The sequence below is a fragment of the Oppia nitens genome, unplaced genomic scaffold (assembly GCF_028296485.1).
Source record: "Oppia nitens isolate AA-2021 unplaced genomic scaffold, nextdenovo-longstitch-racon4-pilon3 scaffold4_pilon_pilon_pilon, whole genome shotgun sequence".
NCBI classification, from domain to species: domain Eukaryota; kingdom Metazoa; phylum Arthropoda; class Arachnida; order Sarcoptiformes; family Oppiidae; genus Oppia; species Oppia nitens.
The window spans coordinates 3,849,851-3,873,278 of NW_026533232.1; the positions used below are offsets into that span (position 1 = coordinate 3,849,851).

Genomic DNA, 23,428 nt, shown 5'->3' on the forward strand with positions numbered 1-23,428 from the left:
ATATAAAAACACTTTCATCAACTCTAGTCGTTTAGTAGGATTTTACAGCTTTTAAAATAAATAAATAAATAAATAATTTAATTATTAAAAATTGTAATTTGACTAAACTGTAAGTCCTTTTAATAATAATGATAATTAATAACAAATTTAAACAATTGAAAAATGACTACAAAGACATTTGTCTTATATTGATATTAATGCGTTTGACTTTTTCATGTTTATAATTAACTGAATCGTTGAATACTTTAGGAATAGCATGAAATGCTTGTCTACTTTGGGACGACATTATCAACAAATCTCCATCTCTGAGATATATAGAAACTACGGGTTTGGTCGACCATTTAGTGGTGTCTCCGATGAGGAATATAGCAGTTGATCCCAAACTTAAGCTAAAAAGTGGTGCCGTCTTATTGGGTTCGGAGTGATCGGAATGCGGACATAAAGTGGAGCCGTTATTATAATAGTTGATTAGTCCTGATTGACCATTGAATGTATTAAATCCTAACGATTGACTTATGTATTCAAACAATTGCTGTATTTGTATGGGTATAGGACTGTCATTGGATTCGTCGTACATTTTGGTGTCCCAATTGTGGTGATAACCAAAGCTAATCCATCTTAGATTTGTGTCTTGTGTTGGCGGCAGTGATATATTTGCTTTCAAATGATCGCATTCAGTGTATGGCAACTCTTTTAATAAATAATGAAACCATTTGTTTGACGCCTCTTTAGTCAATATCTGCGGCACAACAAGTAGTCCATCGACTGAATCAATTGAAAACATTTTCCAATTATTAATGTCACGAAAGTCTTGTATTAAAGGACTATCAAAGCGATTGTTGTTTCTATTGATAGCAATCTCTTTGATTTCATGTCTCGTCTCTAAATCGACTTTCAAAAAGTCTATTATCTCATTGTTTGATGATTTTAAGTATTCATTATTCTTATAGTACTTAAAGATTGGTTTAAAACAATCTCTTTGATTATCCAAACAATTGTCAGACATCTGTAAAGAATATTCTTAACTTAAATATTTCAATAAATATAGAAAACATTTTTATTTATTTTTAAATTATATTTTATATAAGATTTATGTTTGGCTTTATATTTATTGACACATTGAGTGCCAATTGAATAGCAATGCATGAGTTATATAAATAAATTGCTTAAATTGAGGCCTATTTTAAGCTTACGATTAAAAAACACTTTAAAATAGCAAAGACTATGATATGACTCGCATTTATTGTACGATATATTTAAACATAAAATCAAATTTCAATGCAAGCCTTAACACTGCTATGATTTTATATGTAATTTTAGACAATTAATGCATTCAATGACGTATTGGACACTAATTATAATCATATTTTTTATATGAATTAATAATACATTTCATACTAATAACTAATCATATGATATATATCTGAAGCACTAAATGTGCCAAAAATATGTCATTTATATCATTTCTAATTAGAAATTTAATAAATAAAAAACAAAATATTTATATCCATTTTACTATTAAAATGTTATTTAAATACAATGTATTGTATACTAAAATTAGTGATAATAAAAATAACAATACATTTAACATATGAGGTGTGTTTGATATTTGATAAAACAGTTTAATAATTAATTTATTATTAAGTCAAACAAATGTAATGAATATATTATTAAGTTTTAATTGATATTAAAATATATAATAGTTTCTAAAAATTATATATTTAATCAAATTAACTAAAATAAATTAATACCTCAAATGTAGTAATTTTGATTTGTAAACATTTAAAAACAAAACAAAAAATAAAAAATTGAATTAATTAAAAATAAAAATCACTTCAAATATTTATTACATAATCAAATTAAAATTATTTGTTATTTACTAAACTCATTATTTTTAAATCATTTATTTAAAATTGATATCAATTTTAAATTTTTACGTTAATTAGCGGTTTATTAAATTATATAATTTACACATGTATTACAATATTGTATCGTTTTTATAATTTAGCCAAAAGAGGGCATTTTTGTCAATTTTTAATAATAATTATTATTATTGTTTATATTTTAATTTAATTAAATGAAAATTAATATATAATAAATAAAAAAAATGTAAAATTTATCAAATTTTAAAAATCCAATTAAATCAATAAATTAAATATAAAATAATAAATGACTTAATCATTAATATTCAACACATTTGATTGTATTGACAGCGCATGCGTTCAATGCTTTCAAAACATTTATTAAAAGAGAGACAATTGTTTTGATTTGATTGTAATTTCAGTGAATTATTGTCATTAAGTGATGAGTGGAGGGGTTTATGGAGGAGGTATGACATTAGGGGTGGGCTTAGTATTAATGACACAGACATAACATTTGATGTCTTTACTAAACAGACGAAGTCGGAGCCCTTGTCTTCGACATCGGACACTACTCTATACGCGGCGGATATGCCGGTGAAGACTCACCTAAAGCCGAGATACCAACGATGGTGGGCGCCATCAATGACTTTGTAGAGACCAATGCTATGGACATCGATGGACAACAATCACAGACACAGAAGAAGTACTCGATCGATACGACTGCTATTCATTCGCCGCGAAAAGGCATGGAAATGACCACTTTCTTGAAGGACGGGATGAGTAATGATTAACAATTATTTTACACTTTTATCATATATTTGAACCACAAATTTGTATATTATTTGCTTGAAGTTGAGGATTGGGATCTGTTTGAAAATATTATGGATTACACGTACAAAAAACATTTGAAATCGGATTCAATGTTACATCCGGTTCTGTTCTCTGAAGCGTCGGTTTGTGAATATCTTTTAGTAATTGTTTTCAACACTTAACCAATGATTTGTCAATTTAGTGGAACGTTAGGGCAAAGAGAGAGAAGATAACGGAAATTATGTTTGAAAAGTACGGAATTCCCGCTTTCTTTTTGGTGAAAAATGCTGTTTTGGCCGCATTTGCCAACGGGAGAGCCACTGGTATTGTTTTGGATTCGGGCAGCAGTCAGACATCGGCTGTTCCCGTACACGACGGTTATGTCATACAGCAAGCAATTGTCAAGTCTCCACTCGGAGGAGATTTCATAACAATGCAATGCAAAAACTATTTTGAAGAGCACAACGTCGAAGTTGTGCCATATTATGCAATTGGATCTAAAGAGGTTGTTAAAGAGGGTGAACCTGCAAAGTGGACACGAAGAACAACTGTTCCAACTGAAGGACTGACGAAGACGTGGCAAAATTATATGGTCAAAGAAGTGATTCAAGACTTTCAGGCCTCATGCCTTCAGGTGAGTGATTCGCCTTATGATAAGGAAATGGCCGATAATATACCAACCGTTCACTACGAGTTCCCCAATGGATATAATCAAGACTTTGGTTCCGAACGATTTTTAATACCAGAAGCTCTGTTCGACACAATGAATATTAAAGGTATTACCGCTTCTGTTATGGGAATGTCGCAGATTGTCACCACAAGTGTTGGAATGTGTGACATTGATATTAGACCATCACTTTATGGCTCTGTTATTGTGACGGGAGGTAATACTCTTATCCAAGGTTTCACTGATCGTCTTACTAGAGATTTATCCACTAAGACTCCACCCGTACGTCAAATTACAAGTTATTATTACCGGTATATTGTTTTATCATTAATTAATATTTATATATATATATATTAACCACAGAGTATGAGACTTAAAGTTTTGAGCACAAACTCGACGGCTGAACGACGTTATGGCGCTTGGATTGGAGGATCTATTTTGGCATCACTTGTATGTTTGAATTATCAACAATAAAGTTACCGATATATCAATTATATTTATTAATAATTATAAATATTTATTATATTTTAGGGTACTTTTCAACAAATGTGGATTTCTAAACAAGAGTATGAAGAAGGAGGTAAAGGACAGGTCGATCGCAAATGTCCTTAAGTAGTGGTATAACCACTTGTTCCGCCAAATCTTCACTTTTTTACTTTAATCTCATCATAAATTAACATTTTATAATTTCATTGACTAAATAAATGCATTTTAATTATTTATTTGTACCCTTATTAAAATTAATGAAATGTATTGTACAACAATATTATGAAATAAATACTTATAATAATATACTTTATTATTATTTTTGAATCACATAATAATATGGGAGTGAATTAGTGCACTAAATCCGTTATTTATTAAAGTTATAAAATCATTAGTAGTTTTGCAGTTAATATTGAATTAAATAATTCTTTTTTAGTTTAAAATTACATTTTTATTTCCTGTAATCAAAAAATAATTCTTAAGATTTAGAAAACTTATTTAAAAAATTTAACAAAAATATTATTTAAACTAAAGATCGTTAATTAATTAGATTTTTATCACAACTTTCATTTTTTTTTAATTTGTTATAATTATTTTACAAATTATTTTTAATTTTGATTTTTTACTGTGTTTAAAGTAATGTATAAATAACTATTTATTTAAAAAATATAAGTTAAGCTTTAAATATGTTTTTTCTAATAAAACAAACTAAAAATAAATCACAATTAATAAAATATAAATAATTAATAAAAACAATTAAAAAAACAAAATAAATTGTATGTAAAATTTTGATTATAATTATATTAAAATATAATATATTATTTCTGAATCACACAATAACATGGAAGTGTTTATAATTTTTAGTGTTAAATAAATATTGCTAAATTATTATTAGCAATATAGCATTTAAACTAAAAAACTAAGTTTTCATATTTCAGATGTCATTAAAATTTTAAAAACTTATGGAAATATTTTTAAAAATAAATGATTTATTAATTTCTTAAACTAATTGTATTTAACTGCCGGTATATAAAGTAATAAAATTGTAGTTTTCGTAAGATTTACTTATAAGTTAAAAATTATATTTTGTTATTAAATATATTATTTTGTTTGATATGATATTTATTGATAATTTGTTTATCATTGAAAAAGTTAGTGAAAAATATGGATAAAACTTGTTTTGAATGCAATAATGGGTCGAAAAGAGATCGTTTGGGCGATTGGTTTGTATTTGCACTCAAATACACTCTCATTGGATCTCATTTATAAATATACGACAAATAACTTATTTATGCAACAAAAAGACTACATTCAAGCTATAGTCAACTCACCCAAACACAGCCCCAATTGTACCCAACTGTCCATAACTATAGCTACATATACTCTACAATTTTGTACATATTATCAACATTTTTAATATAAGCCAATCATTGATGAGTTGTTGTGTTGTTTTGAACATAAGTTCCATTTTTTTGTAATTAAGTGAAAAATATTGTCAAATAAATTAAACATACATTGGATTCAAATTATATATAAATTTAATATCAGTTGTCATTCATTTGTATTATTTTTTAACAAATTGTTTGTTTTGATTACAAAAGTTTTGTCACAATAGTAGTCATCAATTGATATCATATATAAAACAATGTTAAACACTGGGTTTGTATTGCTTTTAAAATGTTTACCAAATTAATTGATAAATACTAAACAAATAATTAAAATAAACATTGATTTAATGCAATGACAGAGTATTTGCCGGAAAAACTATTTTCATAAGCGGTGGCAGTCGTGGTATCGGCAAAGCAATAGCAGTCAAATTGGCCAAAGACGGCGCAAATGTGGCCATCGCTGCCAAAACTGTTGATATACATCCAAAACTTGAGGGCACTATATATTCGGCCGCTGAGGAAGGTTTGTTGTCTTCATTACGTATTATTTTCATTTATATCACTATCAATCAAATTATACAATAGTCGAGAAAGCCGGCGGTAAATGTCTTCCCATTCAATGCGATTTAAGAGATGAAGAGGCCGTCAAAAATGCTTTGGAAAAGACTGTTAATCACTTCGGAGGTCTCGATGTGTTAGTCAATAACGCGAGTGCTATCTCTTTAACAGGTATTTGACGAAATGATATAATATTTGCATTAATTTTGTTGTTATGTGTCAATTGAATTAAAGGTACTGAAGAAACAACAATGAAGAAGTATGATTTGATGCATACAATCAACACTCGGGGGACTTTCATGTGTTCAAAGTACGCCATTCCTCATCTCAAAAAGGCATTAAATCCACATATTTTAAATTTAAGTCCACCTCTTGTAATGACTCCCAAGTGGTTTAAGAATCACGTGGCCTACACTATGGCCAAGTATGGTATGTCTATGTGTGTGTTGGGTATGTCTCATGAGCTCAAGGATGTTGGTATTGCTGTTAATGCTTTATGGCCGCGGACTGCAATTTGGACGGCAGCTATGGCTATGTTGGGCGGTACTAATGAAGAGATGGCTAATAAATGCCGAAAAGTCGACATTTTATCAGATTCTGCTTATGGAATACTTTCGAAGAATTCTAAGCAATTTACCGGTAATTTTGTGATTGACGAAGACTTCCTTCTCAGTGAAGGTATTCAAGATCTGAATCAATACGCTGTCAAACCCGGACACACACTTATGCTCGACTTTTTTCTACCCGAATCTCAATCCAATAAAGGAGATAATGTTGTAGACATGTATGCAGATGTCAATAGTAATGAAACTCAAAGTAGTGGAGTCTCAAGTGATGGTAAAATTGATAAAATATTTGCCGGAATTAAAGCTTCAATTAGTGATGACCTCAAGAAAGATATAAACGCTTGTTTGGCATTTGTCATATCGGGTCAGAATTGGCTCATTGATGCCAACAGTAGCCGACCACTTAAAGTGGAGAAGACTGAAACCACTAGCGCTGATGTAACTCTTATTACCGACGATGAGACCTTTGAAAAGATGGTTAGAGGAGAGTTGAAGCCAACTAATGCTTTTATGGCCGGAAAACTTAAAATTAAAGGCAATATATCTGTCGCTATGAAAGCAGAGAAATTATTTTCCTCTTTTAAATCAAAGTTATAAATATAAATAATTTTGGTTTTTTACTGATAAACTCATAAGACTTAATAGACTATAAGGAAAACAGAAGTGCATTCAAGCATTTATTTATTAATAAATGTGTTAAAGAAATATATTTTTATTGAAATTGTTATTAACAGTTAAATATAATCTACAACAATGATAATTAAATTTATGTACAAAAATAAATATATACAATATTTTTATATAATTTATATTATAATTAAGTAATTAATTAGTTTTTATATTAAAAATTGTTGTAATAAATATATTTTATTGTTATGACATGAATTGTGATTACAAAGGCTATAACAAATAATAATAATATAACACTACTTTTAAGTTGCAATTAATTGTTGAAAGCGAAACAAATATTAAGTGAAATGATATAAAACTCTTATATAAAAAACTATACGACAATAATTAGCATTAGTTTGTTGTCATAAATATGCCCTCCGGTTATATCAAAATAAATATTATATATTTTATGTATTGAGTGAATGAGTGAGTGAGTGTGTGTGTGAGCTATACATACCGTACAGTATATACAGTAGTAGACTGTATACAGTGTATAGAGTGGGAGCAGTAGTCAAATGACTGTATAGTTGTTGTGATGTTTTAGTGTTGAGAAGAGTGAAGCACTCGTCAGTCAATTGATTGACGATTACCACTGATTATCGGTTTTGATGACAAACAATATGCCGATATGTATGTCCATTGAGACACACTTTAACCATACGATAACCATCTGTTTGTTAGTGATAATGCAATCAATATATTTGGTGTCATTGATGATGTGATTATTACCAGTTATGGTCTACTATTTAGTTGAGTTGTGTCTCATATTATTGTCGGTCATCACAACTGTTTCATCACAATCACTGACCGCCACTAATGGCACTAATGGTGAGTCTATTAAAAGATATTTAAATATTAAATGAGTTGTCAATGACTTTGTATTGATTTAAAGCCGCAATCAATCAGTCGTTTGTCTCTATTGTTGACATTAATAGTCTATAAACAGTAGTCATATGAATGCAATGCAATGTATTGAATGTCTATTGAATACAATCAGTGATTTAAATGACATTTGAGTCCAACACTTAATAATTGCTATAAATTTATATTAATATTCAAATTACTATACTTTTAATCATTCACTTAATGTCAATCCATTTTACAATATATTCATATTATTCATGTATTTAATATTTAATATGATTTTATTATTTTTAATCAAAATCTAATTGACAACAAAATTAGTCGTTTCTTACTTTTATGATTTATAATGACATTTATTGAAGCATTAATTGATTGATATATTGATGAGTTAATAATTATATGATATATCATATTATCATAATTACATTGATATGTTTGTTATGATAACATTTTACTATTGGTTGACTTTATAATTAATTTGATATATTGTATAATAATATATGTGTAAAAAGTTGATTATCTATTTAATTGATGAAAACTGATTTAACTTAAATCTAATTGAATATAATATAATCTGAAAAATCTTGTAAATGATTGACAAATGTATTATATGTAGTGTTCGGGTAAATCGATCCGTCGTTTTATTATTCAAAAGCTTCCTATTTTCCCCCCTCACTGACAATTCCCAGGGAATCTATTTTCTAGTCCTACCACCTCTTGAACCATAAACAGCAAATTTTATTATAAAATTTGAATAACAAATCTTGTATTTAACTGTATTTTGAGTGCTATTGTTAGATAGTATTACTAAATTCATTGAAATCAAATTTATTTTTAAATATTTAATGAAATTTTATGCAAAATATTAAGTTTTGGTATTATTAATTATAGAAATACAAAATATATTTTCCTTTCTAACGGGCCTAGGGAGGGAAAATTGGAGGGATTTTATTAGGGAACTTCCCTCCCTTGGAAAGTTGCACATACTCTAATTATATGTAGGGTTAGATCAGATTCCATTGTTTTGTTATCCAAAAGTTCCTTATGTTCGCTGCTCTCTGACAATTCCTGGGGAATATATTTCCTTGTATTACCACATATTAAACTAAACACACATTTTATTATATTTTTTGAAAAACAAATATTATATTAAATTGTATTTTAAGTTGTATTGGTAAATAGTCTAAACTAAATTTATTTATAAATGTTTCAATATTTTTTTTTGCAAGTTTTGATACTATTTATTGTAATAATATAAAATATATTTACCCTTTTTAACGATCAAAGGAGGGAAGTTAAAATATTTTCCATATTTTTCGGGAAAATGGAGTGATTTTTTAGGGAACTTACTTCCCTTGGAATGTTCATCGAACTCTAATTAGATGTAATAATGTTTATGCAATTATTGTATATTAATAATACAGTACTTATTATAATAAACATGTGTTGAATATTTATTAATAGCAAATAAACATATGAATGAATTTTACCACAAAAAACTCAGTCTCTAATTAAATGATTTATTAATAAAATATTCAAATTTATATAATGACAATATATTATTAAGATTTATTTATTTATTAATTATATTTATATTTTTTATTTATATAACTTATTCATATTGTTATACACTTAAGTAATAATACTGTATATAAATATCAATATAATATTAAATATAAATTATATAACTATTGGTAAGGAAAAGGTTTAAACAAATATTTATTTGTTTATAAATAAAAATTTAACTAAAAAATATAATTAAATATTTAGTATAAATATTAATCTATTTATACAATCTAAATATAAACTACAACTAAAATGTCTTAATAATACAATTACCGGTACTTTAAAGTTTGTTATTAAATTTACTAAAAATATAACTATCTGTCACTTATAGTTCAAAAAATAATCTATAAAATGTTATAAAATTATAAATTGGCAATCTTTAATTATGCTAAATAACAATTCAGCATAATTTAATGATATTATATGTTTATAATCATTTAATATGAAATAAAATTAAAATTTAAAATTTTTATCTGACATACGCTTGTTATTTAAATATAATTTTAATTATTATATAAGATTTATTAATTATCTTTTTTAATTTCATTTTTAATAAATATATTGTTTATTTAGTTGTTTATTAAATCAATTTTTCAGTTATATTTAGCCATAATTTATTAATTACAAAAGTTATTGTTTTAATTTAGAAATACTCATAACAATACATTATGACTGAAATATCTCAACAATATATGTCCTCCTTTTTCATTCATCCATTATATTGAATAGGAAACAGTGTCTTAAGCCTTAAAATATTATCTATTATTACACTATACTTTACTTGATATGATTACTATAATATACTATACTTTAATTTTCTAAAGAAATATTTTTAATAAAATAAGTTAATGTTGTGTAGTGTATACAGTATTTAATGGAATTATCTATTTAAAAGGCGACAGCATTTTAATTGTGGTACTTATAAATTCAATCAACACATTGCTTAAGTTTGGTCACATATTATTATTTTACTAACAATTTCATATTATATAACCAAAACGTGATTCATTTATGATTTAATGATACACAATTATAGTATTACCATTAAAAAATTGTCTCATTAAATTGATAAATATTGTTTTAAATAAGTGGAGAAAATAATAAATATTTTATATATAAATTCTGGTCAAATAAAAACAACATTATTTTTCACGAATCGATTCTGTGTTTGCATTGATTTAATTCTATGTTATTATGAATGCTATTCACTGTTGTGTCGATTCTCTACAATATAAATGGTATTCACATAAAGGCATTGAATGAGTGCTGACAATCAATAAATGATTCAATGATTGAATGGGATATTAGATTATAATAATTTCAATTATATTTCAACATTAATACATTCAAAACAAATTAAAAATATATTCATATAATTTTGCTATTTATATATTCATGTAAAATTGCTTTATAAAATCGATTTAAATTTAAATAATTTTATTGCAATTTTTGTTATTGTTTGCATTTAAAAATATAACAATATTGGTTGAAATGCGATACAATATTTTGTAAATCAATTATTTTATCATCATTTGTCTATTTATAAAATCAAACATATGATTCTCATAATTAAATAACAATAATAATATTGATTGTGTAATAAATGTATCATTTTATAAGTTGTTAATATTTAAAAAAGACTAAATTTTTGACCAATGCTTCTCTTATAATAGTTATATTTGAAGTAAACATATAAAATTGCAGACAAAACACGTTAAACACATTTTTCTAGAATAACTTTTCTCAAAAATGAAATACAATTAAATAAAAATATTTTTATTTTAACTATGCTTTCTAAGTACAGTTGATAACAGTTTGCTATACTATAATTAATTCAATGCATAATATTTATAGCTCCAGTTTGCTATGAGCTAACCAGTAACCTATCTCCGAAAGTATATTATTTTAAAATTTATATTAGATAATAAAATAACAGTTTAACAATAAAATGACCCATCACAAAAACCTATATTTTAACTTATCATTCTGTAAAACAACAGTGTCATAGCTCATGGTATATCATAATACTTTAAATTTAAATTCTACATTTTTAAATATAACAATTAATTAATTCATACTAATTTGGTAACTTATTAGTAGTATATACTGTATGTACTAGAGATCGGAACCTAAATGGTTTCGGTTCGGAGAACCGTCAAAAACCGGAACTGTTTAACAGTTCTTAAAATATGCTCCTGTTCCGACCTCTAGTATGTACTATATATGTATTGTATTCATCCCTTAGTCTTAGTTATTCAATTCTAAAGAGTTATTTCCAAAAAAAAGTGAGTCACCTATTTTGTCTACAATTATATATATATATATATATATATATTGAATAAATATATCTAAATCCGAGACATGACATGATTGATGATCAAATAGTTTTGCAAACTATTATACACTAGATTTAACATTTGTTTTGTCGTTTGTATAACTTTTTGGTTAAAACATTATATAGATTTAGTACAATATGTATGATATGTTACTGCTATTAGAAATTTTTTGAATTTTAAAAAATAAAAAATACTATTTTATTGTTATAATTAATGTTGATTTCTAAATGATTAGTTTACTCTACTATTGTATTGTGTTTTATTTGATACTATATGTTACATAACATAATGAAATTAATTTTTCGTTATTGATATCAATTTTGAATCTAATTGACAATTTTGAATCAAATTACACAAACATTTAAAGACATGAATCATCTCTGAGTGCATTTGTACCGTATTTATCATACTTTTAGCGGCCATTGACTCTAATGTAGGCTATTATTGACTATAATATACAATACGTATGATGTGAATGATGTTTCATAGACCGGGAGTATTGGTAGCAACGAATAAATGTATAAATGTCTTATAACTTATTATTGATTGAATACACGTTGTTGTTTGAAATATTAGATCCAATAAATTCTGGTCTATATTATGGTAATGATTGTAACAAAAATGTTTAGTTTTGTCCTTATAAAAGCTCATATTTATATTGACAGTATATATATATAATTTATATATTTTATATATTGCTGCGGGACATCACAATGAAGCAGTCTCTGAGAGAAATCATAACAAACATAGTTTCATATATATATGATATATTGAAAGTATTGAGAGCCATACCGATGCCATTGATGGTATGTTTGGGTCAATTGATTGGTAGTTTTTTTTTTTGCTTTACTTCTCTACTTTTCTTCACTTTTTATTTTAGACAACAATACCTTTCGGTTATATGACTTTAAAGTGCTTTTATTTATTGAGAAATCAATATTATTATATGAGACTAACTCCAAATTCAATTGAAATGTGTATACAATGTGTAGAATTAATGTATTTTTCATAAACATTTGTATATTATATTTGTTATATTTTGTTGTATTCATTATAAATTCATATTAATATTTTGTATTGTGTTTTGCTTTTCTTGCAAAACCTTTTTCAAATGAAAGCAAAGTGATTATAAATAATTTATTTAAAGGCAAATCATTGCAATTCATTACCATTGACTGACTTTCATTGACTATCCATGACTGCCTGTGCTCTTAGTGATCAAATGATGGGAAGATGGGCTCATTTCATAGCTTTAATGCATTTTATATAGAAATTTGTTGCCAAATATCTAGCATTTGCCAACATTTCTCTCTCTCTCTCTCTCTCTCTCTCTCTCTCTCTCTCTCTCTCTCTCTCTCTCTCTATTTCTCTATTTCCATTTATCTCATTATTGTGTTTCTTATTTCTATTACCTCATGTAATGGGTTGACACAAATTTATTTTTGATTAACATTTGTGAGACATCATTACCACATTAGACCAGTTATTTCATGATATGAATTTGTGCTCAGATTTATATTTAGATAATACTGTACATCATCACAATGATCACAATTGTTACATATTGGTTATAATTAAATGATTTTTTTAATCGTAGATGATATATATAATTAATATTAAATATTTCTTACTTTTTAATTTATTTGTTTTTATATTCTATATATTTAAAAGCAGATAAAGAATATTCTATAATTATATATTAATTATGAATTTATGAATAATATAAATTTGTAAACTTAGAATTGAGAATAAAAATATGAAATTGGGATATAAATTACAAATTGATGTATTCTTAACATTGTGAGTAATATAGTGTATATTTGTATCAATTATTTGTTTTGCTAAGTCGTGTTATTTTTACATTTCATGCAATATTTTATTTATACAGTATTACAATATATTTACTGAATACTTGTTTTGTTCTATATTTGTGATTATTGATAAAATTATTAACATTTAACAGTAAATACAATATTAAGATTCATTATAAAGCCAAGAATATTGCAGTATTAAGAGCTCGTTTACTAATTAATTATAATTTTTTAAAATTTTTAAATGAAAGATAATGTCATTTTATAATATTTTACTATTAGGTACATTAAATATCATAAAGAAAAATAGCATTGAATTTATTACTTAAATCGATACGAGAAAAGCTCTGACAGTTACTTACATTAATATGCAGTTCCTCTTACTTACCCCTGGGCTCTGTCTAATGGATTTGCATTTTTATTTTATTTATAACATTATATATTTAGTAAATATTCGTATATTTAATATAATATATAATATATATTATTGTAAATATTACATTATCTCTTACATTCATCACATAAAATATCACACTTTTTGTGCACTCTTTTAATGTTTGTTTTTCTTCACTTTATAATTAATGTCTGAAATGTTATCATTTAAAAAATACATTAGATATTAAAACCAAGTTTATCCAAATAACGTGGAAAAAGATGGCATAAATAATACCTATAAACATAATCTCTAAAATCATTAATTTTTGTTTGAATTGATTTGACATAATTTAGATGAATGTCTTAATGACATTAAAATTATTGGTTTTATGAATATACTGTAGTTATTGATATTATATTTTATTGAGACTTCCTTTTTCTAAATGCTTTTTATAAAACTCCAAACCTTTCCTTTCCTGACAAACAAGAAGTGCTTTAATATTTCATTTATAGTTGAAATGATTCATTGAATAATATATATATAATTTAATTAATTTTCTTTTAATTATTGCTTTTACTCTAATATTTCAGAGACAAATGCACTGGAATTGACAGTTAACTCACAATTATTGTCAAATTGTAGTAAATTAGAGCTTATATGCAAAATCAATGACAACTCTAATGAAACTGTCAATATTTGGTGGACTTTTCGTAATCAAAATATTAGTCAAACACCGGACATAATCGAGAGCTATAGTCACAGCACGAGTGCCACCAATCACTCAAAGCTGACCATTGAATGTGCCGTTCAGTTAGTTCACGACGGCATTTATGTCTGCAATGGACAGCAAATTAATGGATCCAAACAAATCACTCGTAAAGAAACAAATGTTACCATCTTTAGTATGTATTTTTTTTTCTTAAAATATGGCTAAACATTAATATAAAATAAAATGAAATATAAAAAGAAAATATTTAAGCATTTATTATATTCAGTCAATTTAGTTTGTTATATATTTTTTTATTGACTAACATTTCATATATTTAATGACAAAATGTAATATTGTATTAAATTTGTCACATTTATAGCACCGCTTCAATTGACAACAATACCAGACAATGGAGTGTTTGAACAGAACTTTGATTCAAAAGCTAAATTGATTTGCAAAGTAAAGGCATTTCCAAAGGCAACCATTAAGTGGTATAAATGGCTGACCAATGAGTCCATTGAAGTTGAAAGCGACGGAAGGCTTCTTATTGATGACATCATCAATGATGAGACTTCACAACAGAGTATACTCAGCATTGAATCTCTTAAGCGATCAGATAACGGGTCATATATGTGTAGAGCTGACAATCACTATAATAACAGTGAATCTCAGATTGATTTGATTGTCTTTGAAACGCCTGACATTGAATTTGATCGAATTGAGTCTTTGAATCCCCGTTCAGCTGCCGTCCACTGGAAGGTCATATATGACGGCAATCTTGTAGTCGATAGGATTGAATTACATATAAAAAACTACAGTATTGTCGATTCGGATTGGATTATCAAAGAGGAAAATATTGGGACCAATGATTCACAATCATTCATTGTAACAGACCTGACACCCGGTGCCACATATGGTTTCCGTTTGGCGGCAATTAATTCAATGGGTCGATCGGACTGGAAATCAATGAACATAACGATGCAATCAGATGTGCCCTCAAAGATCACTGAAGTTCATGTCTTTTCTAAAACTAACGAAACTCTATTGATTGGATGGAAACGGCCGACGCATGACAACGGCGCCCAGATTTCACATTATGCCATGATTTTACGCGACTCATTAGGAAGTGTTATATCTAACCAAACTCTTAATGTTAGTTCAGGTACTTTCCAAAACCGAAGTAATTATATGACATTTATGCCAAACTTAATTTCGGGATCTCATTATGAGTTTGAAGTAAAGGCCTGTTCTATAATCGGTTGTAGTGAATGGTCAGATATTTTAGATGCCGTCACTTTAGATGGATCATCAGATCCTCCACGAAATGTCAAACTTAATTGTTATTACGATAGCCAAAGATTAACTAACAACGCGACTGTTGTTTGGGATTTACCGGACAATATCAGAGGGACTGTCATTGGATATAATGTGACATTTGAAGCATTTTCGACGTATAGAAATGCAAACAACCAGAAAGTGATCGATCAATTCAAAGAAGCTTTTGAAGTGTCAGTCAATCAAACAGAATTGCATTTAGTTATAAAACCCAATACAAACTATACGGTTAGGGTTTGCGTAATCAACCGATCGGGTTGTGGCCACTTATCGCATATATCAAGTTCAACGATGTGTACCTCATTGGTCAGCACTCCCATACAAATGCCATCAAACATTAAGTTAGAAAAAGTTAAAATTGATGACAATTCAGGTATATCTAGTCGTCTTTTACAACTACATATACCCCGAGTGTCTGAGAGAAACGGACCCATACTTTGCTATAAAGTAGTAATAATTCGTTTACCAAATCATTTCAATGCTACCCATATATTACCTGTCACTCCCGTTAAACTCAATATAACAACATATAGTCAGGTGCATAGTAACACCCACTCGTCATTATATGAAGATATGTATTCAATAGGTGCTTATATTGCAGAAGAGTTTAATTCAGATAATTTGGTCAACAATATAGTGATTGGCGACGGAAACTCTAATCACTGTACTATGGATTACGAAACTCGTTCTCCGCGACGATTAACTACAGACACCACTGCTGCTAATGAGTCGACTCTTGAGATGTCATTAAATAACATATTTGACGGAACGTTATTTCCAAACACCAATTATACCGGTTTTATTGAGCTCACAGTTTTGGGACCAAATAATACTTTATTGACTAAACAAACTAATTATTTTGAGCCAATTGAGACCTCATCTCTTAGTTTGATTTCTTCAAATATTGACAAATCTTATTCATTATTTTCATTGTCCGACACAACACACGGAATACTTTTCGGAATTATTTGCGGTTTATTTTTGGTTTTAGTATTGCTTTCGTCTGTATTGTGTTTTATTCAGAGAAAAGCAAGTGAGACATCCGCTTCTGAAGACGAGAGGATGGGATTAACAGCACTTATTAGGAGAACAGTTAATAAGCATAAGAACGGAAACATTTCTAATAATATTAATTTAAATTCAATTCACAAATGGGTTTCCACTCCTATTCCTATTCATAGTCTTCCTGTGATATTTCAAGAGAAACATCAAAACAGCGATTTCTTATTCCAAGCGGGTATTAAACAATTGTTAAACAAAAATACAATTATATATTAATTTTTATTTATTTTTGATAGAATTTGAAGCACTTCCTGAAAAATTTTCCGACCGAACCACTACAGCAAGCGATGCACCCGAAAATTTGTCCAAAAATAGATATCCAGATATTAAAAGTTACGATCAAACTCGTGTCCAATTGACAGCAATCGATGGTGTTATCGGATCTGATTATATAAATGCAGATTATGTTGAGGGCTATAAAAGGCGTAAAATGTTTATTTGTGCTCAGGGACCTATTCAGGTTAGTTGTACTCTAATATAATAATGTATATTAAATGTTTTTGTATTATCATTTGTTATTATCAATAATGTTAATATTATTAGAAAATATTTTATAAATTATTATAAGTAATATTTATTATATTATACATAATATCTTTAAAATAGAAAACTGTTAACGACTTTTGGAGACTTGTTTATGAACAGAAATGCCGGTAATATAACAAAGAATTTTATAATTGACTTAAATTATTAATTATATAATTTGTTGTTTATTTAGGATTATAGTGATGTTGACCGGCATTGAAGAACAGGGAAGAATAAAATGCGTACAATATTGGAGTGAAGAACAGCCAAAATTAATATCAAATCTATTTAAAGTTAGTCTGAAGAATGTTCACAAATATTCCGATTATATTATCCGTCGTTTTAATCTCGAGAGAGTCGATGGCACCGAAAATCATGAGATATTACACTTTCATTTTGTTATGTGGCGCGACTTCTTGGCACCCGAACAGCCCTCTTGGCTCTTAAGGTTTATCAAAAGGGTTAATGAATACTATTGTCCAGATATGGGTCCCATATTAGTTCACTGTTCTGCAGGTGTCGGTAGAACCGGTACTTTCATAGCAATAGACTCATTAATATCGCAAATTAACGAAAATTCTTCCGTTATAAACATCTTTGAGTGCGTATCACAATTGAGACATCAAAGAAATCATTTGGTTCAGTCAGTTAAACAATACATTTTTGTTTATCGGGCTGTCATGGAATACATTGAGTTTGGCGACACAGAAGTTGAGGTCAGTCATCTAAGAGATCATTATAGACAACTTAAAGACAAATTTGATGGCAATGTTAATGGATTGGTTGCAGAATTCGAGGTAAGTTTTTGTTGTTGTTAATTGGTTTTAATAAGTGATTATAATGTTTATTGTTATGTTATAGAAATTAAATGATGTGATTGAAGATCCCAAGTCATGTGTAGTCGGAATGATGGATATAAACAAAAATAAAAATAGATATGATTTCATCATTCCTTGTAAGACAATATCATTAGACAATTATCTAATATTTATTAAACTTATTAACAATTTTGCTATTTTTAGATGACATTAATCGAGTCATTTTGACGCCTTTGCCATCAAAGGATAACTCCTATTATATAAACGCATCATTTATTCGAGTATTAAAATATTTTTTATTAATTATTAATTTAATTTAACAAATATTTACAAAATTAAGGGATACGATCACACACTGTCTTTCATTGTAACTCAAGACCCAATGGAGCACACAGTCAATGAATTTTGGTGGACAATAGCTGAACAAAATGTGTCGACTCTTGTAATGTTAGGAGAGTTGGGCGACGGACAGAGCAAATGTCATTGTTATTGGCCTACAGAAGAGTTCGACTGCGAGTTCGTCAAAGTCAAGTTCTTGGCCGAAGAAGTGACACAATTCTACATAAAAAGGATATTTGAAGTGACACACAAAAAGGTCTTTTCAATCAATTTGTTTTTTTTATTATTTTTTTGATAAATTATATTTTTAATCAATAGACCAATGATTGTCAGCGAGTGATTCAATTTCAATTTCTTTGGTGGAAAAGTGGTGTCGTTGTTCCCGATTCTACCGCTTCTCTCATTGAGTTAGTCGATGCCTCGTTAGCCACAAACACCAATTGTTTGTCACCTATTGTTATCCACTGTAGTGGTGGCGGTGATCGTTCTTCAGTATTTGTAGCGTTTGCCTCATTAATACAACAAATCAAATGCGAAGAAAGAGTCGATATTTTTCAAACTGTGCGATACATACGCTCTCAACGGCAGTGTATGATTCAAACTATAGTGAGTTAAAAATATATCTAATTATGTTAAATGTCTAATACTATTGATTTGATATATTTCAGGCTCAGTTTGATTTCCTTTTTAGAAGTTTAATCGATTACATTGAAACTCATAAATTATGTGATTCAGGAGACACACAATTATAGTTTGATATTTTTAAGCATAACTTTTCATTAAATTTTATTACAATCGTAGCTATGATTGAACAAATCGCTCAACTTTTTAATACAAATTTTAGTAAATTTTAATAAAAGATTGAATAAACCCAATGACACTTTCGATACACTGTTTATTTAATTATTAATTATTTTTTTTATATTATGATGAGTAGATGAAAATCAATTATTATTATAAACTGATTTTTGCAATACTCTATTAAAATAAAACGTTATTAAAATTATTGCCCTCAAGTTTTCATAAATTACCGTAATATTACCTATTATTTGTAATAATAATAATAATAATATATATATACCGGTAATATAATAGTGTTTTATAATTCTTCATTATCAAAATATTTTGACGAATAAAGAATTTTTTGTATTGACATAAAAAATCAGATTCAGATGAGTGGTTTTGACTGATTGTGATCTTAACCGTCACAATATAAATAAATTGTTATATTGTTACGCATAATAATAATAATATAAGTATTTTAATCGAAATGTACCATGGGTCTATTCAATCTATTTTAACTTATTTATAAAATATGCACATTTGCTCAAATTATTTCTATTACTATTTGACAATATTTCAAAAGAAATGCTTTTTAATTATTATGCTATTTATACGGTAATTATATAATTATTATATCTTAATAATTGTGCCAATCAATGGATTCATAGATGATAATACTTATAATTATCATAACAAGTATTTTAAATCTCATTTTTTTGTAACAACAAAAAAAAACAAACAAATAGATAGTTTTGTTATAAACAATAATGAGTGAAAATGATGTTTTAAATTTTTATACCTTATGGTAGGACTCATTTTATTTAATAACTTTTAAAATTGTTGATTAATAATAATGATAATGTAAATATTATTTAATTATTATTTAAAATAACATTTACCGGTATAGATAAATTTAATTTATAAATTTATAAGTATGAATTTTAAATCGGTTGATAAAAGTTGAACCAAATAATTTGTTAATAATTTTTTTTATTTAAATTTATTTGTATAAAATATTGTTTTATATGATTTTAATACTATTTATAAAATTTTTAATTTTAAATTTTAACTATATTTTTAATATTTATATTAATAAATTATATATATATATAAATATTATAGTTAATAATAATTACTTTATAGTTTTTGATGTATATCGTGAACATCAAAATCATTGTCTTGCATGATATCAATTGGTCTAAAACCTGAAAAATCGGCTAAAGAAATGTCAGCATTGAGTGACAATATTATCTTTTTTATTGAATGACTTTGCTTTCCATTGTATGCCAATGAATACATTAATGGGGTTCGTCCTGATAGACCGTCCCTAACATCTAATGATTAAAATTAAAAAATTTCTCAATAATTATTTTCAATTTTTATGATAATTAAGTAAAAAAATTTGTTATAAAAATAATATATTGTCAATAACTTACTTATATCTGCGCCGGTCTTTACAAGGATTTTAATCATTTCTGCGGCAGATTTGTGGTCACAATCGACACACATATGCAAAGATGACAATCCATTTATATTTAAAGAATTCAAAATATAGTTTTTTTGGACACATTTTGACACTAATATTTCTAAACAACTTTTATGATCATATTTGACGGATAAATGAATTGAATTTTCTATATTTCTATCGACAGAACTGATATCTGCGCCAAAATCCAGTAAAACTTTGACAAGACTTGTATTTCCAATACAACAGGCGATATGTAATGGAGTTTGTAATAAATTATTTCGACAATTGATTAGTTTTTTATTACTGTTATTAACAATAAAATTACAAAAATTGCTAACTATTTGGATGTCTAAGTTGGCCACAACTGCCAAATGAAGTAAACTATTATCAAATAAAATGTCATTAAATGTAAAAATAATTTAACAATGACTGACACACTCACTGATCTCCCTCTTCATCACATTTATTGAAATCTTCATCATTTGTATTATTTGCTAATGAATTGCATCTTTTAAGTTGTTTTTTAGTTAACATTATTATACAGTATATTGATTTTACTATATATATTGATTGATATATGTTTACAAATTTTAAGATACGTTATTATATTTAATAACAATAAATTGAATTGAATTAATATTCATAGCACACAATCAAAAATTGGATTAAAATAATTTCCAGAAATTATATCAAATTATCAATGAATTAAATTTTTAAAAATTAGTTTTCTATAATAATCTTACATATAGTTTGAAACAAATGCTATTACAATGATTGTTGTAAATAATATTTGAGACCAATCTTACAATATTTAGTGTATTATGTGTTGGTTTTTACTAAATTTTGGGGAATCCATGAATTTGATGCAAACTATTATTAGTTTACTACTGAAAATAGTGTATAACTTGTTTTAATTGACAACTTTTGTTGCCCTAAATCTTTAATTCATACTTTATATGTATGGCTAGTATTGATAAATTTGGTTCACTTTGAGAAACAACTTATTTGACATATTTATTAATGCATTAAATTAAGTAATAATTAATTAATTTGAAAATCGTTAGATATTTTGATATTAACAATACAAATACTGTAAATGTTTGTCACTAAAAATTTCAATAATATTTATTAAATAAAATTTTATATTTAAATTAATAATTGTTTCATTATATAAAACTAAATATTATAAATATACACTATATATATATTAATAGTATATATACTGTATATATAAGTTAATTTCATGTCACAAAAATGTTGATATCATTTAACTTTAAAATTTAATAACTTTTATTACTTAAGAAAAATCGACAAATTTAGTATCAAATAAAAGAGTAATAAATCACAATTAAATTGATATACTATATGATTAAAACTAATATTTAAATAATCAAATATATCAAGGTAAAATTATAGGTGTCAATAATTTACGTACAAAAATATTTTTCATGTTTTTGAAACGCGCGTGATTTAAGACACATTGTTTGGACCAATTGTTTCAATGCATTGTTATTGATTTAAATACACTTAAATAAGTAGTAAATGCAGTGATAATCATCAAAATGGTTTAAATACTATTTCAGATGAAATTCGTCAAAAAATGTATGACAGGACAGTCAGCACAGGAAAGTCATACACAAAGATAGCAAATGTGTTCAAAGATAATACATCCGATCGATACTAAAAGTCAAAAAGTATGGAACAGTTAAAAGTGATAGGAAATGTAGAAAATGCAAAAACAGATCAGATTTTGAGTAGAATTATAACAAAAAAATAAAAAGTTAACAAACGATGAGATAAATGAAGAGTTGGCCGAATCAAACATTTTGTGTCACAACAACACTATTAGACATCTGATCCGAGAAATGGGTTATTACAGTCATATTGTATTACACGAAGACGTCAAATGATAAGACTAACAAATCAGAAAAAGACTTTACACTAAAGTACATCAAAATGCAGATATCATTCTGGAAGAAGGTTTGCAAACTGTATGTATTGGAGATCATAATCCATATAAAACATTAAATGCTCTAAAATTTAAAGTTTAAATAGTAATACATTTATAGTTTATTAATAATAATTTAATTAAATGAGTGGAATGTCGACTGGAATTTTCAGTTATTATTATTTAATTTTTACATTTTTATATAAATGTTATCTTAATAAGTCTATATTAAAATTATTAGTAAAAAATTAATTAAAACAATTTACCATATATTTAATAATATAAACTTTTTATTAAATCTTATAAAACAATATCATATAATATATTATTGTAAATACTATATAATATAAAAATCTAACATTTATTCCTAATAAGATTCAAATAAAATTGAATTAACAAAATAACATAAATTTATTTTATATGACATTATTATTAATCAACAAAATTTGGCTGTTTTTGACAATTTTATATCATATTTA

At 26.5% G+C, this 23,428-nt stretch overlaps 4 protein-coding genes across 5 annotated transcripts; 3 read left to right on the top strand and 1 right to left on the bottom strand.

Moving 5' to 3' along the window:
- Positions 1–6: 6 nt before the first annotated feature.
- Positions 7–1,767, bottom strand: LOC128960071 (nucleic acid dioxygenase ALKBH1-like). Its single transcript, XM_054306141.1, has 2 exons — positions 1,752–1,767; positions 7–1,006 (listed from the first exon to the last, which is right to left on the bottom strand). Exon 2 carries the CDS (start codon positions 1,004–1,006, stop codon positions 167–169), a length of 840 nt encoding a protein of 279 aa, XP_054162116.1. The 5' UTR covers positions 1,752–1,767; the 3' UTR covers positions 7–166.
- A 419-nt stretch (positions 1,768–2,186) lies between these two features.
- LOC128960060 (actin-like protein 6A) lies at positions 2,187–4,080 on the top strand. 2 transcript variants are annotated; one of them, XM_054306128.1, is made up of 6 exons: positions 2,187–2,329; positions 2,397–2,642; positions 2,715–2,815; positions 2,875–3,621; positions 3,703–3,789; positions 3,871–4,080. In XM_054306128.1, the coding sequence occupies exons 1-6, from the start codon at positions 2,305–2,307 to the stop codon at positions 3,949–3,951; spliced, it is 1,287 nt and encodes a 428-aa protein (XP_054162103.1). In that variant the 5' UTR covers positions 2,187–2,304; the 3' UTR covers positions 3,952–4,080. The 2 variants fall into 2 exon arrangements, with proteins under 2 accessions (XP_054162103.1, XP_054162104.1); XM_054306129.1 differs by lacking the exon at positions 3,871–4,080 and having other exon boundaries at positions 2,875–3,650; positions 3,703–3,767.
- A 1,076-nt stretch (positions 4,081–5,156) lies between these two features.
- On the top strand, positions 5,157–7,116 carry LOC128960061 (hydroxysteroid dehydrogenase-like protein 2). The gene is made up of 4 exons (XM_054306131.1): positions 5,157–5,484; positions 5,573–5,736; positions 5,799–5,942; positions 6,006–7,116. The coding sequence occupies exons 1-4, from the start codon at positions 5,471–5,473 to the stop codon at positions 6,932–6,934; spliced, it is 1,251 nt and encodes a 416-aa protein (XP_054162106.1). The 5' UTR covers positions 5,157–5,470; the 3' UTR covers positions 6,935–7,116.
- A 326-nt stretch (positions 7,117–7,442) lies between these two features.
- LOC128960055 (tyrosine-protein phosphatase 69D-like) lies at positions 7,443–19,689 on the top strand. Its single transcript, XM_054306118.1, has 11 exons — positions 7,443–7,837; positions 14,553–14,864; positions 15,051–17,243; positions 17,305–17,528; positions 17,675–17,721; positions 17,787–18,390; positions 18,455–18,548; positions 18,616–18,692; positions 18,752–19,006; positions 19,069–19,356; positions 19,419–19,689. Exons 1-11 carry the CDS (start codon positions 7,744–7,746, stop codon positions 19,500–19,502), a joined length of 4,272 nt encoding a protein of 1,423 aa, XP_054162093.1. The 5' UTR covers positions 7,443–7,743; the 3' UTR covers positions 19,503–19,689.
- The last annotated feature ends 3,739 nt before the right edge of the window (positions 19,690–23,428 follow it).